The sequence below is a fragment of the Budorcas taxicolor genome, chromosome 14 (genome assembly GCF_023091745.1).
Source record: "Budorcas taxicolor isolate Tak-1 chromosome 14, Takin1.1, whole genome shotgun sequence".
In the NCBI taxonomy this organism is placed as follows: Eukaryota; Metazoa; Chordata; class Mammalia; order Artiodactyla; family Bovidae; genus Budorcas; species Budorcas taxicolor.
Window position 1 is genome coordinate 48,264,592 of NC_068923.1, and position 26,444 is coordinate 48,291,035.

General features: G+C 38.6%; 1 protein-coding gene across 6 annotated transcripts in view; it reads right to left on the reverse strand.

Annotated features, from left to right (window-relative positions):
• EYA1 (EYA transcriptional coactivator and phosphatase 1) overlaps positions 1–24,140 on the reverse strand; it is a 180,759-nt gene extending 156,619 nt beyond the window's left edge. For all 6 annotated transcript variants that reach the window (XM_052651460.1, XM_052651459.1, XM_052651458.1 and 3 more), the window contains exons 1-2: positions 24,000–24,140; positions 22,316–22,434 (exon numbers count right to left, since the gene is read on the reverse strand). In XM_052651460.1, coding sequence (XP_052507420.1) covers positions 22,316–22,430 — 115 coding nt within the window. In that variant the 5' untranslated portion in view covers positions 22,431–22,434; positions 24,000–24,140. The remainder of the gene's footprint in view (positions 1–22,315; positions 22,435–23,999) is intronic.
• Between the last annotated feature and the right edge of the window lie 2,304 nt (positions 24,141–26,444).

Here is a 26,444-nt window from a genome sequence, read left to right on the forward strand (position 1 = left end):
TTTATATTTTTTTTAAATAAAAATGTAGAACCATTATTTTCCCTAGAAATTACTAGCAGAGTGCTATCATTGGAATCTGCCCAGCCCACTTTGTGAAAGTTATACATCCCTATTAACAGGCTTTCAAAAAGAGTGTAACAATATTTTAGAGGTTACCTAAAAATCAATAACATGTATCCCAAAATGAAGGCCACAACAAAAGAATATTTGGGGAGGCTTCTCTCACCATGTAAATACATTCTGGAAGGGGGAAAGATGATGGAGAAAATGCAGCTTTTCCTTCTCTTTACACCCAATCTCATATAAACATAAGGCAAAGGACAAATTCACCCTCTTGGGCCTTCAAATCTTTCACTCGGGCATAATGAGTCATTTAAAATACACATTATGAATAGCTGCAGCAGATAGTTACTTTCAAAAAATTAATTATTTAGACTGTCTCTAAACCAAGTTGAAAAATAAAATTAATTCAAAATATTAATTATTTAGACTCTCTCTAAACCAAGTTGAGTCCAAAGGAAATCACTTCAACTGAGTGTTCCAATGCAGAACAAACAATAGTGTGATTGAAGTTTGCACTTTTCCACTTCTTTTAGATTGGAAGTCTTAGTTGATGCTGATAAATTCTGATATAAGCCTGTATTTCCCTCTTCTCTCCACGCCTCCATGAAACTTAACAGTATTGCTCTTCATACTCATTACACTGCCATAGATTCAAGAAGCCAGGGAAACCTGTGCTGGTGCAGTTTCCTGCTCACTTCCCCACATTCTTATCTTACTGCTTTAAAAAGAACTCATATAATGCCCTGTACATACAAAGCAATAATTCTATTTCACTCTGTACTTGACAGATTACCACTGGGATCTGAACTTAGTATCAAATATCACATGACCAGAAAAAGACCAGAGCTATGCCCAAGAGGAATAGGCCCTAAAAGCACCTACTATGTGTGAGAGTCTTTACAGACATTCTAATTAATCCCTTTAAATAATCCTACAAGTAGATCTCAGAAGACAACACACAAACTCTACAGTTTCATGTGCAAAAACTCAAATCAGAGATATAAGGCAATTGCCCAAGTGGCTGAAATGGGATTTCATGTTAGCTATTTTTTATTCCAAGGCTGAAAACACTGGCAGTTAAGTGGCTCATCCCAATAATAAGAGCTACTTGACAACACAGCACAGCAATGGAGGCACTGCCATTTTCTGTAGACATAACGGGAAGCAAAACCCCTACAGTCCTTGTATTCCTGGAGTGTTAATGCTTCCAGGCCAGAGAACTCACTGGCAGATCTCAAGTGGAAGGTCCACACTCACCTGGCTGCCAGGGAAAGATGGTGAGGAAGAAATTTACAGTGTGAGATGTTAGCCCAGGCGACTCCTGAGTCTTTCCCAAATCTGAAGTCCTCGATTCTATAGATTGGACTGTAAAATTCAACTACCTTTGTACCCCTACGATCCACCCCAGCTACTCTCCATATTTGGCTTAATCAAGTAGTTTTCACTCTCAAGAGGCATATTTAATTGTCCTTGAGATGCCATTAAAAATATGCAAAAAGAATAGGAAGGAAAAGAAGGGGATACTTAATCTTTTAGGCCTCAAACCCATTGCTTTTTGCCATTGTTCAAACATACTCATCTATAGACTAAAGAATGAAGATTCCCTTTTCCTGATGAATCCATTTTTTTTTTTTAAAGGCTCACTGTTTAAGAGAAGAGCCAGTACATAAAGTAACTACCATAATATTCATGATCTTATCAGGTACTGTAGGTCAAGCTGCCATCACCAGCCACCTGATGCTACAGAGACTGGTGACTTACTGTGATAGAAAATAGTTTCTGAATGAAAACCAAATGAACAGAGACCTCTTCTGGCTTTGGGCATGCCAAGCATACACCCACAAGAAGATTTAAAAAAAGACGAGACAATAATCCTGTGGCCACCAAAGCTTTACATATCCTTACTAGTGCCATGACATTTATAAATATGTCATAAGCGACATAATAAAGCACCTTACCAAAGCTCTGAATTTAAAAACACAACATACTGGATTTTTAGTTTGATCATTTTAAGGTGCTGTTATGTCTGACAATAAGGATCCCCTCTACACTACCTATCTGAAAAGAAAAAATCTATTAATAACCTGTTTTCCTCTAAATAATGGTAGGATTCTTCTATCTCCACCACACTTTTTCCTTTGCTATATGATTTCATTCTGTCAGAAAACAGCAACTTTTATTCTCTTTTGCCCCCCACTCAAGAATCTGTCTTTTCTCTACCACTCTGAATACTCTGAATTTTCAGTCTCCTAATTGATATTTAATGACTCATCCTTTAAAACATACTCAAATTCTTCTTCCCCACTTTAATCTCCCTGATCCTTTCAACAGCTTCACCTAACCATAGCACTTTAGGTTTGAGCTATACTGGGCAACTTGCTATATCCTCCAGAGGTACCACACACTTCCATCTATCAGTGCCTTTGAGCTTTTGTTCTGAAAGCAAATAATTCAAATACCCACCATAAGACTTTGTGAAGTTATTCCAGCTCTTCAACACTGATTATCTCATCTAAAAATTTAAGAAGTGGTATCTACAATGGCATTTACATACAAAATACACTCAACCATAAAAAAAAGAATAAAATCTTTCCATTTGTGATAGCATGAGTGGATCTTGAGAGTATTCATGAAACAAGTCAAAAGAGAAAGAAACATTGTATGATTTCAACTCTTTGTGGAATCTACAAAGCAAAACTCACAGATAAAGAGAACAGATGCTCACAGATACAAAGTGGTTGCCAAAGGGGGTTTAGAGGGTGGGTGAAATGGATGCAGGGGGTCAAGAGATACAAACTTCCAGCTGTAAGATAAACAAGCCATGGAGAGGATGACTATAGTCAATAATATTATACTGCATATTTGAAAGTTGCTAGGTTCCTGTCACAAGAAAAAAAAAAGTGCTATCTACATCCTAGGAATGCAGTGAGGATCCATAAAATGTATGTAAAGTACCTAGCATACAGAAGGAACTAAAACTATATTTATCATCATCATTCGTAGCAGTATCATATAACTACTATACTGAATGCCTTCCTCCTAGGGAATAGTACAGGGAACAACAGGGAATAGAGTTAAAATATATAATAAATAAGTGAATGAATGAATAAAGGAAAGAATAAAGAGTTAAAAGCACCAGCTTTGGAATTATCAGTTGAAGTTCAATCTAAATTTGCTATTAACAGTATGAACCTGGAAAAGTGACTCAATGTCTGTGTGCCTCTGCTTCCTCATCAGTAACTGGAGACAATACACTCATGAGAATATTTTCAAAAGATAAATGCTTATAAATCATTGAACACTGAGCTAGGTCCAGATGCCATGCTTTTACAGTTACTCTGTCATTAGAGTGTCTTATTAAGATGATGATGGGGCAGAATCTGTCACAAACTTCACATTAAACTGAAGCTTACCCTTTGAAAAGTAAATGAGAAGAATCTGAAGCTAAGTGGCTTGTCTATGATCAACCATGAAGCCATTGCCTCAGGACAGCCAAAATCAAATCAAGGTAATTTGGATATAACAAGAAGGCAGGACTAAATCATGATTATATTAAGAAAACATACACCTCTGTCATTACAATCAGTGTATACTCTTTCTGAAGAAACGGACTAGAGGAAGAATTTTGACCACGGTAATCGGGATAGAAGATTCCAGGAGAAAATATGGGCATCTCTCTCCAGCACTATTCAGGGTGCATATACTATTATGTTAGAGCTTCCCAGGTGATGCTAGTGGTAAAGAACCCAGCTACCATGCAGGAAACATAAGAGACACAGGTTCGATCTCTGAGTCGGAAAGATCCCTTGGAAAAGGAAATGGCAACCCATTCCAGTATTCTTGCCGGGAAAATTCCCAGGACAGAGGAGCCTGGTGGGCTACAGTCCATGAGGTCACAAAGAGTCAGACACGACTGAAACGACGGAGCATGCACGATACTGTATTTGGCCCACGAAAAAGAGAACCCTGTTTTGATTCACCATAAATTTAAGCGGAGATAGATCCATCAGATCACTCTCAAGATCAGCCAACTAACCCATCATACCATGATTCCATGCTCACCAAGCACCTTCATTACCGATGCAACATCCATATCTTCTTTGCAACAATACCCCACTATTTGGTTATTTGGTCTCAACAACTTCATCTCAAGGGACTATTTCCCTTCTGCCTCACCTAATTTTAAAAACAGGCAGCAGAACTATTTACAATAGCCAGGACATGGAAGCAACCTAAATGTCCATCGATAGATGAATGGATAAAGAAGATGTGGTATGTATATACAAGGGAATATTCAGTTCAGTCGCTCAGTCGTGTCCCACTCTTTGAGACTCCATGAACCGCAGCATGCCAGGCCTCCCTGTCCATCACCAATTCCCAGAGTTTACTCAAACTCATGTCCATTGAGTTGGTGATGCCATCCAACCATCTCATCCTCTGTCGTCCCCTTCTCCTCCTGCCTTCAATCTTTCCCAGCATCAAGGTCCTTTCAAGTGAGTGAGTTCTTCACATCACGTGGCCAAAGTATTGGAGTTTCAGCTTCAGCATCAGTCCTTCCAATGAATATTCCAATGGAATATTACTCAGCCATATAAAAGAATGAACTAATGCCACTTGCAGCAACACTGATTGTCATATTGAGTGAAGTCAGTCAAGATAAAGACAAACATTGTATGATGCCAATTATATGTACAATCTTAAAAAATGGTACAAATGAACTTATTTATAAAACAGATACAGAGCCACAGATGTAGAAAAACTTATGGTTACAGGAGGTAAAGTGGGAGAAGGGATAAATTGAGAGGCTGAGATAGATACACACACACTATGTATAAAGTAAATAATAAGGTTAATTAAACCAATATAGGGGCTTCCCAGGTGGTGCCAGTGGTAAAGAATCCACCTGCCAATGCAGGAGATGCAAGAGATGTGGGTTCAATCCCTGGGCCAAGAAGACCCCCTGGAGAAGGAAATGGCAAACCACCCCAGTATTCTTGCTTGGAAAATTTCAAGGACAGAGGAGCCTGGTGGGTTACAGTTCATGAGGTTGCCAAGAGTCGGACATGACAGAGCACATATAAACACATCATCACATATGCATATGACTGTTAGGGTTATTGATGAAAAATTCTAGTTTGCTTCCCAGGTGGCACTAGTGGTCAAGAACCCACATGCCAATGCAGGAGGCATAAGAGACACAGCTTCAATCCCTGGGTTGGGAAGATCCCCTGGAGAAGGGCATGGCAATCCAGTCCAGTATTCTTGCCTGGAGAATCCCATGGACCGAGGAGCCAGGCAGGCTATAGTCCATAGAGCCTCAAAGAGTTGGACACGACAGAAGCAACTTAGCAAGCACTCACAAACCAATATAAAATAGATAACTAATACTGTACAGAACAGGGAACTCTACTTAATACTCTTAAGGGCCTATATTGAAAAACAATCTACAAACAAGTGGATAAAAAGTATCTATATAACTGATTCACCTTGCTGTACACCTGAAACTAACCCAACTTGTAAATTAACTATACTCTAATAAAATTTAATAAAAGAAAAACCAAAATCTAAATAAATAGGCAGGTCTCTCCTAATTAAAAAAAATCTTTTCTCAACCACTATCTATTTTCTCTCCCTTCTTTCCTCACTAAGTTTTCTAAAAATCTGCCTTTGAACTTAGTATCTACTCTCTCGTTGCTGCTACTGTTACTGCTAAGTTGCTTCAATCGTGTCCAACTCTGTGCGACCCCATAGACAGCAGCCCACCAGGCCTCCCCGTCCTTGGGATTCTCAAGGCAAGAACACTGGAATGGGTTGCTATTTCCTTCTCCATCTTTAGTCCTCTGAAATATCCCTTTATAGCTACTATTTTACTAAAAGGATTTTAATTGCCTAATTCAAACTCTTCTCCATCCTGATTTTCCTTAATTTTTCTGTAGAATGGGCCTTCCTCTGACATTTTCCTCATCATTGATCAATACTACACAACAATGTTTCCCTGTTCTCCTTGTGTTTTTTCCTCTGGACTGTTCTCCTCTGCTTACTCTATGGTTCGATCATTGTACTTCCTCCTTATCTAAATTTTCCTTCACAATCATGTCTTTCCTTGCAACTGTTTAAAAAAATCTTCTCCATGTAGACAACTCTCAAATCTTTATCCACATGCACACCTTTTTCATGGGGACCAATCCTCATGTTCTAATTGTGCAATGCCCTTGTCTGGATCAAGGGCAAATCAAGTGCTCAAATGCAATCCCCTTACCCTATCCTTTTCTAGTGGTCATATCATCTAGACTAAGCATTTCACACTCATTCCTCCCAGCAACTCTTTCCTCACACTCCACTGTCAATCTATCATCTCTACCATTCTAATCTTTCGCAACCACTTTTCCCCCTAATTTCACAGTCACAAGCCTAATTACTATATAGCTCTTCTCTCTGAAAAGCCAATCAGTTGGCCTTTCAGTCTCTCTATTTTGAACAGAGATATTTATCTTTCTATAGGCTAGACTGGAGCAAGTCACTCTGCTGCTGAGGTCTTCAACAGGCTTTTCATTTTCTTCCTAATTAAGTTATCATAACTTTATCACTGGAAAAGATCCTGATGCTGGGAAAGACTGAAGGCAAAAGAAGGGAGAGGCACAGGATCAGATGGTTAGATAGCATCACGGACTCGAAAGGTCATGAATTTGAGTACACTCTGGGAGATAGTAAAGGACAGGGGAGCCTGAAGTGCTGCAAGCCATGGGGTCACAGAGTCAGACATGAATTAGCAAGTGAACACCACCACCACCAACTTGGTCATATTCTTAAGGCCCTCAATAAGACCAAGCTTTTTTCTTTTTTCTGCTTTCCATGCCACTCCTTTATACACACTTTGTATTTGCATAACAACGAGTAACTTACAAGAATATGAGAGCACTACAAAACAGTCACATTTAATTATCCTATCTTTGCTATCTGACACTTATCTCCATTTTATAGACAAAGAATCACACGCCCAAACAAACACACCAACACTGGCCTACCAAACTGGCCTACCAAACGTTTAATACTTCCTCAATTCCACAGTGTTGCTAGTGCCTTTTCTTCTGACGTTAAATGTTCTGCAATTTCCACTGATCTGAATCCTTCATGGTTCAATCAAAGTCCCACTTGCTTTGTGAAGATTTGCCTGATCTACTACTCAGGGCTTATGTTTCTTTTCCTTGAGCCACTAAATCTGAGTTTATACCTCATTTAGAACACATATCCTACTCAACCTTGCTTTACATTTCATAGTCTTATCCAAATATGTTATAGATTTCTTCATAGTTGGAACTCCAACTTTTTATATCCCTATAGAACATAGCCCAGTGCTTCACACGTAATTGGAACTCAATATTCACTGAAGAAATGGATGAAGGTAAAAATGTACAACTGACTTTGAAAAGCAGATAACTGACTTCATACCACTGGGCACATTGTACAGGGCAATTAAACACACTGTATATGATTAAACTGAAAATAACATTCTATTCCTCCAAAATTATCACTCTGTCAACTTCTAAGCAGGTTCTTATAAAACACTCACAGGACACATTTCCCTCATACTATTTTGAGCAAAGTATTCTTTGGAGAAGATATATTCACATAAAGGAATATCAATCATTGGATTTTTTTTTGGTATATTTAGAGAGAATCTTTCCTGATCTTTAAAAAGAGAGATAAGTCAGTCAGATATATTTAATAATAATTTGTGGGCATGATCAGTCCAAGGCAAAATATTAGATATTGCTGTAAGCAAACTTTTACACAGAACTTTAAAGAGCTACACCACACATGATTATGCTGTACAGATAATAAATAACCTACAAGACAAAAGCATAATCACTGTAATATTAAGTTATAGTTTGGATTCAATGATAATATCACTCACAGATTTAATGAGTTTCCTATCTCAACTCATGAGGTAGAAGTAGAAATGTACGTTTTTTAAAAATGTGTCAAATGACTCAAAAAATGGCATCAAGGGATACCAAAGGCATATAGAAAAAGAATGGATAAAATTACATGAAATGTGAAAGTAGAAGATAGCAATATTCCTACATTTATATATTTTATTTTAGACATAACTGAATAAGTAAAAGATTATAAGCAGCCATTCAACTATTTCCCCTTTATTGAAAAGAATATATATCCATGAATCAAATGATTTTTCTTTGGTTAATACCCATTTGGAAAACAAGGTATCCCTTTATGTTCAGATTGGTTTTACAGTCTGGAATATGATTATGAGTACTCTAAAATTTAAATTCGTCTTTTTCTTAAAAGGGGCTTCCCTGGTGGCTCATATGGTAAAGAATAATCTGCCTGCAATGAGGGAGACCTGGGTTCAATTCCTAGGTCTGGAAGATCCCCTGGAGAAGGGAAAGGCTACCCACTCCAGTATTCTTGCCTGGAGAATTCCAGGGAGAGAGGAGCCTGGTGGGCTACAGTCCATGGGGTTGCAAAGAGTAAGACAACTCTTCAAAATAGAAATTCTATCTTTTGAAAACCAAATCAACACACATAGACTAAACTTGAACTTAAGGGTGTACCCAGCCAACAAGGAATGTTAGTCAAGTGAAACTCGTTATTCACAGAAAGTATAGCATATTGGAAGGACACTGCACAACGACTTGTGTAGAGGTCTAGACTAATTAACTTTTTGGTGAAAGAAATGATACTTGGTAAATGATGGCCGTTCCTTTGAAATATCCCTTTGAACGTTTGACTCAGTGGCTTCTAACCTTCTGGAGAATGAAGCCCTCTTTCTAACATCAAAATATTTCAGAATCCAGATGATAACCTATTTTTAATCTGCGGATTGAGAAAGTGCCGATGACAAAAACCCACTGTGAATTTTCAGACAAGAAAATCTGTTGTGTTTTCATGAACATAACAGAACATCCATATATGAAAAAGAATTAAACATGTATACAGCCTGGACAGGATTCCAATTTTGTTGTTGTTGTTCAGGTTCCTAACACACAAAATTCAGGCAGATCTCATGAGCCTCCATTTTGCTGTACCTGTCTCCCTCAATCCAATCTACCCTTGAAATTGCTGCCAGATTCATACCTAAAACACTTGCACCATATCAACCCTCATTCAAAATATTAAATGGCTTCTCTACTGGCTCCAGGATAAAGTCCAAATTCCTTAGCCTAGTATTCAGGGTCCTCCACAGTCTGGCTTCAGATGATCCTTCTAACCTTATCTACTATCAATTCCTTTTTCAGCTCCACTAGTCTCCTCCCTGTCTCCCACACTATCCTACCTTTGTTCACATTGGTCCCTCATTTAGAATGCATTCCATCTCTTCTCAATCTATTCAGGTTCTACCCATTTCCCAAACACTCAGCTCAGATTCCATCATCTCCTTGAAGCCTGGCCAGACCTCAGCAAGCTGAAGAGCTCTTTTCTCTAAACTCTGAGAGCACTTTTGTTTGACTCAGTGGCTTCTAACCTTCTGGAGAATTAAGCCCTCTTTCTAACATCAAAATATTTCAGAACCCAAATGATAGCCTATTTTTAATCTGTTGATTGAAAAAGTGCCTGATGACAAAAACCCACTGTGAATTTTCAGACAAGAAAATTTGTTGTGATTTCATAACCATAACAGAACATCCACATATGAAAAAGAATTAAGCATGGATGTGGCCTGTTACTCTTAAATGTGCCATTTGATGACTTTTAACAAATACCTACATTTAGATGCTAGTGTGTTATAAGACGGAGAAGGTGATGGCACCCCACTCCAGTACTCTTGTCTGGAAAATCCCATGGACAGAGGAGACTGGTAGGCTGTAGTCCATGGGGTCATGAAGAGTCGGACACTTACTGAGCCACTTCACTTTCACTTTTCACTTTCATGTATTGGAGAAGGAAATGGCAACCCACTCCAGTGCTCTTGCCTGGAGAATCCCAGGGACAGCAGAGCCTGGTGGGCTGCCATCTGTGGGGTCTCACAGAGTCGGACACGACTGAAGCGACTTAGCAGCAAGAATGCAAGCACAGCACAAAGGCCTGAAAAGACTGCTCCAATTTTAAGAATTAAGGTAGCACTATAACAGTCTCAATTTATGGCACAGGCAATATTTATGTAGAATTTTCACCTGGAAGAGTAATCATTTTAAAAATAGCTTATGGTTCTTGAGCATTTACTACATGTCAGGCATTGTGCTAAGCACCTTACAAGTAACAGCTTATTTGCTTCTTGTGGCAATTTCATGAGATATTTACTATAATTGTCACATTTGAAAGATGAGAAAACCACAGCTTAAAAATGTTTAAAAACTAGCCTAAGGTCACACAGTTAGGTTTCAAATATCTTTGATTACCATACCTTTTATGAAACCACTTTTTATGAAAAGTCAAGTGTGTTCAATGAGGGTTTTATCATCCTTAATCATGTCTCTCATGGAGAGCCTAACAATCATTGACGGGCACAGCAACAGAAACATCCCAGAAGAGCAGGGCATTAAACAAAGGTGTATCAGTGCATGCTGCAATTTGGTGAAAGGTAAAACAAACTAGTGTATGAAGAACAGAAGCAGATGGGCTGGCTCGGGTTCAGAACCTCAATCATATCAATCTGGAAAAATGGTGTACTTGCCTAAAATGTAATCAACCTACCTAATTTACATCTCAGATCATACCCCTTTCCCATGCTTCACCAAACCACAGGAGCACCCAGACCTAAATCCTACCCATATAGGGTATTAACTGAGCAAGTACTTATGGAGTACTCCAGGTACTCAGAGGACCTGCAAAGGCTATCAGGAGAAGTGACGATCTCCAGGGGAAGTAAATCTCTCTTTCCATGGAAACACTGCAGTAGCCATTCCCAGTAGATATGTTTGCTTAAAAAAAAAATAGTCACCTGTATTATTCTTTACTAATTGTTGCTCTTCTTCTGAGTAGATGACAGGGACTGGAGTTAGTATTTTAAGTCTATAGCTGAAGAGAAGGTATAATTTGTTGTAGGACATGTATTAAGTGAACCTTAAACATGCATTCCTATATGTATTAGGTGGAGACAAATACTATTTGATTCCACTTATACAAGCCACCCAGAATAGTCAAACACCTACAGTCAGAAAGTACACTGGTAGATGCCATGGGCTGGGGAATGGAGGCATGCAGTGGGGGGATGGGGACTTAGTGTTTAATGGGGACAGAGTTTCAGTTTAGGAAGGTGAAAAATTTGGTAGATGGACGATGGTGAGAGTGCCCAACAATGTGAATGTACTTAGTGCCAATGAACTGTACAGTTAAATATGGTTAAAATAGTATATTTTATGTGACTTTTACCACAATAAAAATTTTTTTAAAAAAGAATCTCGAGCCTCCACTAGGTGAAATAGGCCCAGTGATAAAGGTGCAACCCCTATTTTACAGTGGGGAGGGCAGAGGCTCAGAGATCTTAGTCGCTCAGTCATGTCCAGCTTCTTATGACCCCATGGACTGCAGCCCATCAGGCTCCTCTGTCTATGGAGTTCTCCAGGCAAGAATACTGGAGCGGGTTGTCATTTCCTTCTCTAGGGGATCTTTCCAACCCAGGGATTGAACCCATGTCTCTTATGTCTCCTGCACTGCCGGGTGAGTTCTTTACCACTAGCACCACCTGGGAAGCCCAAAACTCGGGCTTGTCTGGGATCAGAGATCTTACATGATAATAACAAAACAGCCAATGGATATTGAATATTTCTTAGAAGTCAGTGTGTTCTAAGTGCTTTACCGACTCATTTAACTATCCTCACATCCCGAGAGGTAGAAACTTTCATTTTACAGACCAGGAAGCAGAGATAGAAACAGTTCAGTAACTATTCAGCGTCACACTCAGTCTCTAGCAAGTGGCAGGGCAGGTTTCCTTGTTTCAGAGCCTTCCCCCAGTCCTCTGCTCTCTCTCAAAACCCATATGTCAGCTACAGAATTATGACACTGAGATTTTGAGATTTTAAGCCCAGGTTAGTCTGATTGCAAAATCCATCCTTACTATCATGCAATACTGCTTTGCTACATATATATATATATATGTGTGTGTGTGTGTGTGTGTGTGTATATATATATATAAAATCCATTCTCTGCTTTCCTTAGGGCAAGTATCAGAAATTTGTGGTGAAATGGTAATACATAAATAAGTACATGATTTCAGATAAAAATGCCCTCATAACTTCTTACCTGCAGTCTTTTCTCCCTACCTGTCACCCACTGGAAAAGACCCTGATGCAGGGAAAGACTGAAGATAGGAGAAGGGGATGATAGAGGATGAGATGATTGGATGGCATCACTGACTCAATGGAAATGAATTTGAGCACACCCCAAGAGACGGTGAATGACAGGGAAGCCTGGGTGTGCTGCAGTCCATGGGGTTGCAAAGAGTCACATACGACTGAGAAACTGAACAACAACAACAAATCATCTGTTGAACCAAAGTTTCAAAACACTACCTAAGTGTATTTCTCAGACCAGACTCAATCGCATTACTCTCCTGTTTGCAAGTCTTTGGGCCATCCAGCTCTTTCAGGATTGAATCCAAACTCCTGAACTTGGTACATAAGGTTGTAGGTTGTTCATCATCTGCTTGGGTGACTGTCTTAGTCCCATCTCTGTGCACTCTACCCATATGTCTCGCCTCTCCTGCCACACACAGTCCCCGGGATTAGAAATGGCTTTGCTCCTTCCTGGCATAGCATCCAGTGTTTTTTCTACCTCTCCTTCAAGATTCAGTTTAAGCATTACCAGCGTGCAGACACTATCCTCAATCACTACAGTCATGGCTGGGTATCCCTTATCCTCTGGAGAATACAGTCCTGATCATCAAGTATGGTGGTCATCTGACTGCTGCTGCTGCTGCTAAGTCGCTTCAATCGTGTCCGACTCTGTGCGACCCCATAGACAGCAGTCCACCAGGCTCCCTCGTCCCTGGGATTCTCCAGGCAAGAACACTGGAGTGGGTTGCCATTGCCTTCTCCAATGCATGAAAGTGAAAAGTGAAAGTGAAGTCGCTCAGTCATGTCCAACTCTGTGCGACCCCACAGACGGCAGCCCACCAGGCTCCCCCGTCCCTGGGACAAACCTAGATGGAGTAAAACGCAGAGACATTGCCGACAAAGGTACAGTCAAAGCTATGGTTTCTCCAGTAGTCATGTATGGATGTGACAGTTGGACCATGATGATTGGATGGCATCACCGACTCAATGGAAGTTAATTTGAGCAAACTCTGGGAGATGGCGAAGGACAGGGAAGCCTGGTGTGCTACAGTTTCGTGGGGTCACAAGAGTCAGACACAATTTAACAACTGAACAACAAATGATTATCATCATTCACTTGCATTAGTATACAATAACAAATATATATTGACTGTTTATTCACTTCCAAGCTTTCTACCAGCTGCAGAGAACACAATAGTAAACAGGCCTATCCCTCCCTTTAAGGACTCATGAGCCTTAATAGCTGAAATACATATAATAAATGCAAGCTGTAGTTCCTCTACTGGGTAATAATCTTAGATAAGATAACAAAAAATCTTAAGGCAGATTTAAGCATTTCAATAAGCACTAAGCTTTTGGGCTATGGGGAGTCTGTATTTTTTGAGTATAAAGGATGTAGGCTTTAAAATCAGCCTGACATGCTGTTGAATCTCTTTTCCAACACAGATACTATGCTGTATAGACTAATCACAAACTCTTTAAGATGAGGTGCAAAGAAGTTCTCCTAGTCTTTTTGAGGGTAAAACAAATAAGGCAGGTGGAAGGAATGAAAGATGTGCTCAAATAGCTAGTGAGAACTCAGTCTACTCAGCCCATAGTCCTTATTTTGCTAAAATAGTATTTTTCCCACACAAAAGTTCCCTTACATAAGGTAACAGACACAGTGATAAGATAGGGAAGTATTTTAGATTTTGATTTAGATTAATTTTATGAAAGAAAAAAATCTCTGATTTGTATTATAGGGAATACTTTAAATACCTCCTTGAAATGTGTATGGTAGAGTTTGCCCACCTTTTTTCAGAGTGACAGGATACCAGAAGCATGAAATAGAACTGAAAAATCTGCAAAACCAGCAAACTACTTTGTATTAGGTTGGCCAAAATGTTTCAAACACACTTTTTGGCCAACCAAATACATAGTCATAGTAAGAGTTTAGTTATAAACTACTTGGGGTTCTGAAACTTAACATAAATCCTTGATTAGCTTCTCAAAATTTATGCCCTCTTTTAATAAAGGCAATATTTAGCAGTCTTTGAGGATAGCTATGTAACAAATGACTTTTTCCTACCCAAAGTGAAATGGAAAAATAGAAAATCTGCAATTATGTGATAATTTTCTATTATATTACATGTTCGGAGGCAAAAGGAGGAAAATAAATTACTCTTAGACCTTACCCTAAGTAAGCAAGATGAGAATAACCATGTGTGTGTATGCGTGTTCTAAGTCACTTCAGTCGTGTCTGACTCTGCAATCCTATGGACGGTAACCCATCAGATTTCCCTGTCCATGGGATTCTCTAGGCAAGAATACTGGAGTGGGTTGCCATGCCCTCCACCAGGAGATCTTCCCGACCCAGGATCGAACCTGTGTCTCTTATGTCTCCTACCACTAGCTCCACCTGGGAAGCCCAAAAATAAGCACACACATACACAAAACCACACCACTTTTATCTATATACTGCTCACCCCACAACGTCTTCAGGCACCCTCAGAAATTAGTAATTACTTAAAGCAGAAAATCCATGATCAAAGGGATAAGAATTAGCCTAAATAACTAGTATTCACTAAAGATTTGCGTATCTCTCTGGGGAAACCATAAGTTTCTCCCAGAGACAGGATGCCCTTACGTAGATACATCTTTCTGTTCCTATGAAAGTTTTAGCCCAGCTAGGGAAGGGATGAGCCAGAACTATTAGGTATTGGGAATAGATGAAAACTGTCTATATTCAGGTCATTAGTTTATCAAGAAGCCTGGCCTCCTAGAAACTCTGAGCCTTTTCCATGCAGTATTGGAGTTCCCATATATTAAAGAAACAGTTAGTGATATACAATCAACCAGGGTACATTTGCTAACCTGTAAGCCCCACATGACACCCCCCTTTATTCCTCCCACTTGATCTCCTCTACTCCCTGTCATTCTCTCTCCTGTTCTTAGAACGTGCCATGCACATCCCAGCTCCTGGCGTTGGTCACTGCCCTTCTATGGAGCCCCCAACAAATGCCATTTAAAGCTGCTTCTTTGAGTTTTACTTGGTTACCATAAGCTGGTTCTCAAAGTCAAGAGACGTATGACCAGTGTATCATCCACTTCCAAATATCTGCTGCTGCTAGGTCACGTCAGTCGTGTCCAACTCTTTGTGATCCCATGGACTGCAGCCCACTAGGCTCCTCTGTCCATGTGATTCTCCAGGCAAGAATACTGGAGTGGGCTGCCATTTCCTTCTCCAGGTCCAAATATCTTCCAAGGCTTCTGAGCCTTGGAAAAAGACTTCTGAGCTTCTGAGGCACAAAAGACTTCTGAGCAGTAGTAAAATTGCAAGCACTTTTTAAATTTCACAGTAATACTGTTTCAATCCAAATGTGCATATAATGACTATGATAATGAAAAGCAGAGATGACTTCCCATCTCTGTTTGATCCCAGAGAGGCTTAACAGAGACAGACGGCTGGTGGAATTATAATTAAGTCTAAAGCTTTGAAAACTAGTAAGAGACAATCCCCTAGAAGTGAACCTATTGATACAATATGCTATATGCACCCAACAAAAGGAAGGAGTCTCACACACTCATGCACAAAAGAACTTAAAATCAGAGTAGGACTACCCTGGGGAGTTGTCCTTAAAATAAAGTCCTTCTGTCATCAAAGCCTTTGCCATTGGTCCTTTTATAGGTCTGCTGTTTGCTAGAGAATGTCTCCAGTCATGAAGACAATGGGAGTACTGATATTTGGTATGAACGTATTAGAAAAGGTATTGGCAGATGGTGGGAACTGTGGTGCTGGAGAAGACTCCTGAGAGTCCCTTGGACTGCAAGACCAAAGCAGTCAATCCTAAAGAAAATCAATCCTGAATATTCATTGGAAGGACTGATGCTGAAGCTAAAGCTCCAATACTCTGGTTACCAGAGGCAAACAGCTGACTCATTGAAAAAGACCCTGATGCTGGGAAAGATTGAAGGCAGGAGGAAAAGGGGTCAACAGAGGATGAGATGGCTGGATAGCATCACCAACTCGACAGACATGAGCTTGAGCAAATGCCAGCAGATAGCGAAGGACAGGGAAGCAACGTGCTGCAGTCCATCGGGTTGCAAAGAGTGAGACACAACTTAGCAACTGAACAACAATTGGCAGATGGTGGGAATAACATTCTCTCCCATAAGTGATATACTGATTTGAAAACCTAGAGTCTGGACTCAAACAGAACTTGATTCAAATACCAGTGGTACCAATTACAAACCATGTGTCTTTCAACTTGGCATCTAACTTTCCAAGACTCAGTTTTCTTACATTGGGTTGGCCAAAAAGTTCATTCGACTTTAAGTAAAAAATGAAAGACATCTGTCATTTTCACCAATTACTTTTTGAACAACACATTCACTAACCAAACAAACATTCTGGAGAACTCAACAGGAGACAGTAATGGTACTCTGTTTAGTTGCTTAAATTGTATCCAACTCTTTTGCAACTCTGTCCATGGGATTTCCCAGGCAAGAATACTGAAGTATGTTGCCATTTCCTTCTCCAGGGGATCTTCCTGACCCAGGGATCAAACCCATGTCTTTAGAAGGGATTATTATTTACATGTGGTCTAGAAATTCGAAGAGCACTTAGTAAGTCACTGCTGCTGCTGCTGCTGCTGCTGCTGCTGCTGCTGCTAAGTCGCTTCAGTCGTGTCCGACTCTGTGTGACCCCACAGACGGCAGCCCACCAGGCTCCCCCATCCCTGGGACTCTCCAGGCAAGAACACTGGAGTGGGTTGCCATTTCATTCTCCAATGCATGAAAGTGAATAGTGAAAGTGACGTCGCTCAGTTGTGTCTGACTCTTAGCGACCCCATAGACTGCAGTCCACCAGGCTCCTCCATCCGTGGGATTTTCCAGGCAAGAGCACTGGAGTGGGTTGCCATGGCCTTCTCCGAGTAAGTCACTAGTGTGTTACAAGTTTTGCTGATCATCCTCACAGCAAGTAAGACCTGCTATTGTCCCCATTATACAGTTGAGGAGACTGAAACACACAGAAGCAAACACATCTGAGCTCACAGAGCCAGCAAATGGGGTTTAGGGTCAAACCCAGTGTCCTTCCCACCATGTTGGTGATTAAAGGATCCTCTGAAGATTAATGAAATGAATCATAGAATGGTCAGCTTAGTGACTAATAAGTTATTTATAAAAATTACCCATTATTTTTATTAAGTACCAATCGGTATGTGAGAATTATTCCCATAACTATATATGCAAATATTAAACCTTAAATTATTTTTTTCATCCTTTCATGGCTTTTGCTCAAGAACACTTTGAAAGAGGCCAATTTTGTGACTACAAACTCTAAAAACGTCACTTAGAAGCTCTTCTACACACAGCGTCCCTTCATCTTCCAGAAACTAAATCATGTGCAGAATGTAAACAATAATAAAATTAGATTACCATTTTCTATTGACAATAGAATATTTGACCACAAATATACAAATATAGTTTTTTAAATGTAGCCTCAAACCATAATTTTATACACATTCACTCTAGTTTCCATATTTTTCATAAATAAGATTTCTTAAAAATACTCTGGTAGGATATAACTGTACTTTATGAAATTAAAATTACAGTGAGGAAAACAAATTCAAGATAATTTGCATTCTAAGCTTTGTAGGAATGATAAATCAACTTTAAACTACTGATAATACAAATTTGTAAAACTGAATTAACCTATCATCCTAAAATATGCAATACACAATTAAATCAATCTTAAAATGCAGAAAATTTAGCCACCTAATTTGAGATTGTATCTCTTATCATCTTGGAAATCTGATATACCAATTCAAAATTACTATTCAAATTACCATCAGAATTCCTGAAACCCTATTTGCAGTAAAGATTCCAACTGCATCTGGTTTAATGTCACTTCAAGGCAAATTCCTCTGCTTTAAGACAAGTTTAGCCTCTTCTTGAGTTTGTATCTAAATTTACAATCGAGAAAACTCAGATTGAGAGCTTTTAGTTCCGCCCGCTCACACCTCCTTTTTGCCCTTCCCCACTCCTCACCCCCAGACAACCAAAAATAAACACTCACACTAGCAATACATGAACTGACCAATCTTAGGCTCCCATGGTCTTAAGACAGCCAGAAAAAACAAAGATGGAAGAATGACTGCTTTGCAAACAAGGCCTTAATTAGGTATGTAAATAAAAATCCCTTTACTGCTAGATCCGCAAGTCCTTCTGAAGAAACATTTCCCAACTACTTTCCACATTTACACAACACAAACATCAACATGCAGCTTCTACGAAAGAGAGACCTGAACATATACCTATACGTTAGAAATCCTCTCAGATCAGATGCTCATATTGAACTGACGGAAGCATCATCGCCCAAGAGCCCAGGTCTTAAAAATTATTCTTTAATAATCTAATAACAAATATCTTTCCCATTCTGTCCCGGAAGACCAAAAGACTAGGAAAAACATCAGTTAAAAGAAAAGCCACCATAACCATTCCGTCAGTCTCGCTAAGTCAAGATTTAATTGTACAACAGTAATCTAAAATATTGACTAATTCCTTTGGAAACAAATTACTCCTAACAGTGCTTTTCTGAATGCAAGTCAAGCATCCATTTATGCTATGTTATATTCTTGCCTCTTTATGCTTTCTATTTCAAAGACTTATAAACTGGGTGATACCCACAGTTCACTACAACAATAACAATTCACAGAGAGGTTGGAATATACAAACATGCAGGCTTGAAACTTTTGAAACCTGAAATATTCAAGCAAGGAATTTCACTAAAGAACATTTCAAGTAGGAAGTAAAAAAGCACAATGTCTGAGGTTGTAGCTCAGTGTCTTTATCCCTTAGATGAACCATGAAAATAGGCACTAGCCTGCAAGGACAGAACCTACAAACACTGAGTCTTATGATAATTTGGCAGCAGACTTAAGAAGAAACTTAATATTCTCTGCCTTGCCACTCCATTCCCTTATTTGTTCTTCACATGAAGTTTTGGTTTTTGAGACAGAAGATTTTCATGTTTTCTTAGCCTCATAACAGGAACAAGTGGTTGCAGGAAATTTAAAAAAAAAAAAAAAAAAAGGCCCTGGAGAAAGAAGACAACCTATCTAAGTGGAGCTAGGGTTAACAACTATGTAACTCAATGGAAGTTTTGTCAACCTAACTAAGGAGATGCATTGCAACTGGACTACCATAAAATCACTTTAAATATCCACTGTGGCATAGAGAGCCTGAAATACCTATTATGGACTTAGGGGAGGTGATTGATATTTTAAACATTCTTTGAAAAGTTAAGGAATTTCTTGTGGCTTTTTTTTTTTCATTCCACTAATTCATTGGTGAATATTGCTAGTTTCGAAATAAACAAGATTTCAAAAAAGGGATAGGAAAATCTATAAAGATTCTATTCCAGGAAAGCTTGCAGACACTGAATTCACTGATTTTAAGCTTAACTCCTCTAGTGGTGACTGAAGGGAAAGACACACATGCCTTATGGAATATGTAAGTGGCATGATAAATTGATTCACAAACTTAATAATAACCCAGAACTTTCTGATGCTGTTTGTATCCAAACAGGCCTGTCACACAGATGGTGGGGAAAGTTTGGGTCCACGTTTTCAAACTGTGCACTAAAACTGAATACCCCAGTCAATGGACTAAAACTTCATGTATTCTCTGGATAGTTTATACTGATACCTCTCACCTCACTTTCTAACTACCATAACCCTTGTAAAGTACTCCAGTGAAGAATGCCTGCAAACAAAAGAGGTAAATATACAGGTATGATAAAAACAGCAATAAGAAAAGAATGCCCGAAAACAGAGTCAGATGAGTAACTGGGTACTTGTTTGAAATATGACTTAGAAATGGATTTTTTTAGGCCAAAGATAAATTAGAGTTTCTTTCAGGATAAGAAATAATTTCTAAGTATCTCTCAGGCTGATGGTTTGGCAGGTTATATAGCTATCTAAGATATTCTCTCATTTTTGATTTATTATAGCTATGTAAAACTTTGATGAAGTACATATTCCTGAATATGAACATGATATCAAGCTATTAAATGTAAATATTCAGAAATATGATCATCTCACATGCCCTTAAAAAACCAACCACACATCATTCACACGAAGCAATCCAAGAGGCAGTTTCCAACACATACTCTGTTTTAATATCGTCTGATTCTTCTTTTGTAGATGATTTGCCAGTAAAATGAAGACAAAATGAAAACATTTTACCCCTATTTCTTCATATATGAAAAAATTAACTCTCATCATTTCACAATTATTCCTACCAATATGTATTGGTCTATTCCCTTAAGCAAAACAATTTAACACACTTAAAGCTTTGTTCTTTAAGTTACTTTAGATGATTGTCTTACTTGGACTTCACAGTGATGAGAATGACTGTAAAGCTTTCCATCCCTGGTCCCCTGATGCTGCCCTCGGTGGTCGCCCTGCCCGCCAACACTGGTCTGGGGTAGGCCAGTCCAGGGCCCTGCAGTGGTCTGTACACACCCCGAGTCCAGTCCATACACCAACAGCTGCCATGCTCACACGTGAAGCCAAATTCCACAGGAGAGAAAGGAAGGACTGCTGGCTTTTTATCTTATTTGCTCTATAAACTCTACTTAAACACTAGAATGACTTTGCTATACATAACTGAGATTTCTTTTTGATTGCCTATTGATATGGACAGAGAAGAGTTTCCCATACAAATGAACCTTTTTCAGAGATTTTTTTTCTTTTTGGCTAGGTCAGCAAAGTTTCTTCTTTTAACAGAGACCATTTTCCATAATGTGAAGGTATTTACTCAAAAAGGAAAATACAGACTACTTACATGTAAAAACAATCACTGTCGCTATGAAAGTTACCAGTTAACTCCTATCAGAAACAACTGATTTTGTTATTGTATCTCTTACCAGAAATTTCATATTATTATCAGCTTTAAAAGGCTTTCCTCACACATACTGGAATACTGCACCAAACAAACAATTTTATGACATGGGGTTTTTTGTTTGTTTTTTAAGAACTATGATTAAAGATCATCATGGTGATTAAGAAATGATGATTAGGGTTTGGTTCATGCATGGAATTCTAAGATCAATAATCTATCGAACTTCTAATGAAACTTATGCTCTAAGGTCCTAAAGCTTGCTAAGGAATAAAAAAGCAAAAATATCACCTTCAAAGAAGAAAATTTTCTATAGAATAAAATAAAAATAGATACAATACAAAACATACCCTTCTATGAAGCTTTAAAAATATAGTACTTAAAATAAACATGCACACCAGCTAATGATACACACAAATAGCTTTACCTATATGTTTAGACTTAGGTATACATGCATTTAAATAGGTATTTCTACTTACATGAAATTTACATAAATATTTATATGCATTATACAGAAATCATTGAACAGTACTATGTTTGAAATATATACTTAATCTTTACAAAGTAAATGAATTTCATATTATCTTCCAAATAAGGTTGTATATTTGTAAACAGTAAGTATCTTTTACCTCTTTATATTTTAATGGTGAAAGTCACAAGAATATTAGGCACACAAATTATTTTATTGCTATTTAGTGACCCTTCAGGCCAATGCTGCATTGAGACAAATTGGGTTATATTTAGTAACCAAGGGAAAGTAAAATAAAGGAAATAATTTCAAATGTTCATGGCTCATAGAGCAAAATAATTACAATTGATCCTGTGCTGTGAAGAAAAATCAAAAAGGAAAAATACACTCAAAGCATAAATATGTCATGCACACATACACATGTATACTGTGCATATACATATGCATCTCTCTGAAATAACACCAGTCTATGAATGGCATAATAACCTAGCAACATCAGCCCCTCATTGAGGCTGAATGCTGATTCATAAGTCAAATGACCTAAACAAGAACTGGAAGAGTAGTTTCACGGATTTGACAACTGAAATCATAACCACCTAGGAACACCGGGTACAGTGATGAAGAAACAAGGTGCAAAGTAAACAGTGAGAAGGCAGCCACTCACCTTCGGTGCCATTGGGAGTCATGGAATTACTATTTATATGAGAGTTATCGAGTTTGGGGGATTCACTACTACCACTCAGACGGCTATGCGGGCTGGTTAGATCCTGCATTTCCATAGACCTAAAGACAAGAAGCCTTCCGTTTGACAGATGTACCAAATTCATAACCCCACTATTTAATGCGCTAACGACTTGACACCTCCTTTGAAACACATTCGCACAAAAGTCCCATTGTATCTATTTTCTTCAACTCCAAATAGTTCCCTCTTATATTTTCACTTCAGCCATCCTTTCAAAATGTGGACTATTAAAAGATGTCACTGACCATACCTATCCAGCCAAATATCATAAGGAGTTTTTTGGTTTTTTTAAAAAAATTTCTTTTTCTCTCCTTCAATAGCTCATCAAGTGCCAAGATCTAGTGAGATGATTCCATCTGTTTTTATTATCAAAGAAAACAGACCATCCTACTTTTCTTTTTAGATGGGGTGGGGGGTGGAACCCTAAGGTGTTATTTTTCTAAAACACAAAAGTGTAAAATTGAAAAAAAAAATTCACTTTTGTATGGAATCTCTTTCATCTAATAAATTAGCACTAGGAACTCCCTTATAATTTACCACCCAATTATAATTTAATGGGTCTCCAAACCAAATAAAACACTTGAAGCCTATAGTCCAGTGACAGGGAATGAGATAGCCCTGATGCATGTGTTTACTCTGGCAAACTGCTTAATTGTTCCTCTGTTTCCCTTGAAACAAATGCAGCATTAAAACATTCTGATGTCGGCTCACTTGTTTGCTTTGTGGATTACATACAGCCAGCCCAAGTGAGGAGGGATCAGGCCGGCATACAGTGAGTGCCCAGGAACATGAGCACTCAGGATACCTCAGCTGTCACCTACTTGGGGAAATCAGAACAATGCCATTGCCCTGCTCAAATTGGGGATTTTTACAACACAAAACAGCAAAATCTTCCCGGAAAGTTCTTAGGCTCAGCAGTTACTCTATAGGAGATAGAAGCCCCTATTCATGTTCACAGCTGCAGAACCATCCATTTCTATTTCACCTTTTCTTAATGAAGAGAGGAGACCATTTCTTTAAAGTGACTAAAAACACATCTAGATACCATTCTGTTCTCTGCCAGCCAAGTGTTTGGAAGTCTAAGGCCTATTCACTTTATGTTAAACTTTGTGTTTTTCTTTAAAAAAAAAAAAAGAGGGGGATTAATATTACATGTATGAAGCTAAGACTGTCTGCTCCTCACCCCCACAGGGTCAATAAAAGCTAGTCAATTTGGAAGTTGCGCTTAGACTGCAAATGTCAGCTTTTATAATAAAGAACGTGAACTGTTTTACTTCTAAAGTGAGTTTTGACTTCCCCCAAGTCTTTGGGATTCAAATGAGAAATGGCTTAAAAATCCAACTTTTCTCCCCTAATTCTCAATACATATTCAGAGTTTTCCTAACCCCAGAAAGTACAGCCCCTAATCATTTTCAAATCCAGGCTCCTCTTCACTTTCTACATATTTAACTTTTTTTCTTTTACAAACACACTCACACACACACATTGTTAAGTAATTTCCAACCAAGGCTATTAATAGAAATAATTAAGAAATACTAGACAAAAATAGATAGGGGGTCACAGAGAGGTAATCTCCCCAAATGTCAAATATCAACAGTATCCTTACCTGCAACTTGAGGAAACAGCAACATCTGAACTGGTTTGAGATGTTTGCACCTGTGATCAGGGGTAAAAAATTAGAAGCTGTTGTTACTCTGCTTCAGTGTCAGCTCTTAATTATACAGAGCACATGGCTCAGGACGACAATGCTCTCTTTTAACCAAAAGAGAAAAAGGAGGATTCTGCAGCGGTGAAAGGCATATTGTCTTTAAGTTGAGGTCTCCACTGTTGTTTCCTCCTCCAGGTCTATCCTCCTCCTCCCCTTGTTGGGGGGAGGGGGGAGGCAGCCAAATGACGGGATAGTGATTCATCACTGGCCTATGACAGCTGCAAACGGGATTACCCCTCCCCCAATCAACATGCAAAGCAGCCTTACCCAGGCAGCTTGGAAAAGGTACTTGAAAAAAGATAGCTATTAGCAAAATGAGCATGTTTCACAGCAGCAGTTCAAGCATTAACCCTCCAGCATCCTCAGATCTTTCATCTTCTGCTATCACCAGCTGAAATAGAGTTCCCGCCCATGAGTTTGACTCCTGACAGTGTTTCTCCTCATGGTGATGGTTTTGTCCTATATTTACTATTTGTCATTGAACAGTTTACTCCAAACGGCTTCTGGGCAACTTGCAGGCTATGCCAGACTCAAGGAGAAATGGCCCAAGGCAAGTTCTTAATCCTCATGGAGCCCTGCACTCATTCACCCAAGCACACCGAAAATTCAGTGAATGTTTAAGTTCAAGGGAAATCCATGCCTGCCTGGTGAAATAGCCAGAGCAGTTCCCTTTCTGTTTAATTTTCCATCTTTTAAATCTGGAGAGAGAATGGAGAGTTGAATAATCAGTTCAGTATCTCAGCTGGCCAGAGTTCTGGTCTCTTTTGTCCCCAGAGAAATCTATATTTGGGTTTTTACTGAACAACTAACTTAGCCTGCAGGCTTTGCTAGTCCTCCAGAGGCAGCAAGGTGATAAACTCAGGTGAGGGTGGGCTGCTGGCTCACCAGCTCAGGCAAATGCCTGACTCTGAGGTAAAGAACATTCTGCATAACGTTTAAAAGGACTCAGAAATCTAGATCTTTGATGTGCATTTTCATTCAACCGGAACAGACATCAATTAGGGTTACAGAGCAAAGATGAAAAACCTGAAGCATCTCAAATGGCATAAAAGTTATCCAACCAAGTATCTTCTATTGAGTCCTGTTATTTTTTAATTATGATTTATGACATTAAGTAGTACTACCTTTTGGCAGGAATAAAAGCATCATTAAAGTCTAAATATCTTGGTCTAATATTACATGAAATTCCTAGGTCTACTTTTTGAGAATATGTGCAGGAGGCAAAATAATTTGAAAGAGATGCCTGCGTATTCAATGAAAAGTATTTGAATGCCTGCAAGGTAGGTCACTTGACGCTAACAGCCTTCTGCAATTTTTTGTTAAATTTTCTCACACAAGAGTAAAATGTTTCCATTTAGAAACTACAGTGATAAACCTCAAGGATAAATTTCCTTTCTCCCCCATTTCCATTTTTATACACCTGGAATAAATTATAGGTGAGAACTAACTTCGTTTTAAGAACTCTCTTGGCTTAATTATGTGAAAGAGTATGTAAAACATCCTTTCTATTACACGTTAAAATACATCCCTATTTTAACATTGGCTAGATACTATAATTTTAGAAACGTAAGGTTAGTTTCCTTGTATACTTTCAAAGTTTGATATTTTTATTTGAGGTTTAACCTATTCTATTTTAAATTTCAAAGTCAAATCTGTTAATAAAAAATGAGCTTCAAAACAGGAATTACTCTAACACGTTTTCTCACTGAAAACAAATGCATTTTCACAACATACTTTTTTTGTGTGCTGGCTAGACTTTTACTGTACTTTGTACAACTTTTGATTCCACATCCATGATCTTCATTTCATTAAGTATACTTCAGATATTCTTTTGTGTCTCAAGGATTATTTAAACCATGTGTTGTGTGTTACTGTTTTTAAAAATGACTCTTTAATCAAAATAACTTTAAAACAACTAATCCTCACTTAGGTTGGTCAGCTGAATCCACATCGTGGTCCAGGAAAAATAAATCTACTCTCAAGAATGCGAATGCAGACAACAATTAGACACAGATGTGAGCAAAATTAGTTACAGTTTACAAAATGCTACACTTCACATGCTTTTAGTTTTTTATGTGTAGTACAAGATTACAGCACAGTAAGGAAACATGGTCTTGTAATGACTTATCTAAAAAGAACACCTATTCCTGATTGGCGCTGATTTTCTCTTATGTTTGCCAAAATCTCTGGAAGGTTCTGGGTTTTCAAGGTCTCAAAACATAATGTGCTGCAAAAATAATTAATTAGGCACCTTTTCATTCAAAAGAGAAAAAAAATATTTCATGGTTTTTAGAAAAATGCTGTTAGGCATTCAGTAAGCTCATGTTCTCTGCTTTATATCCA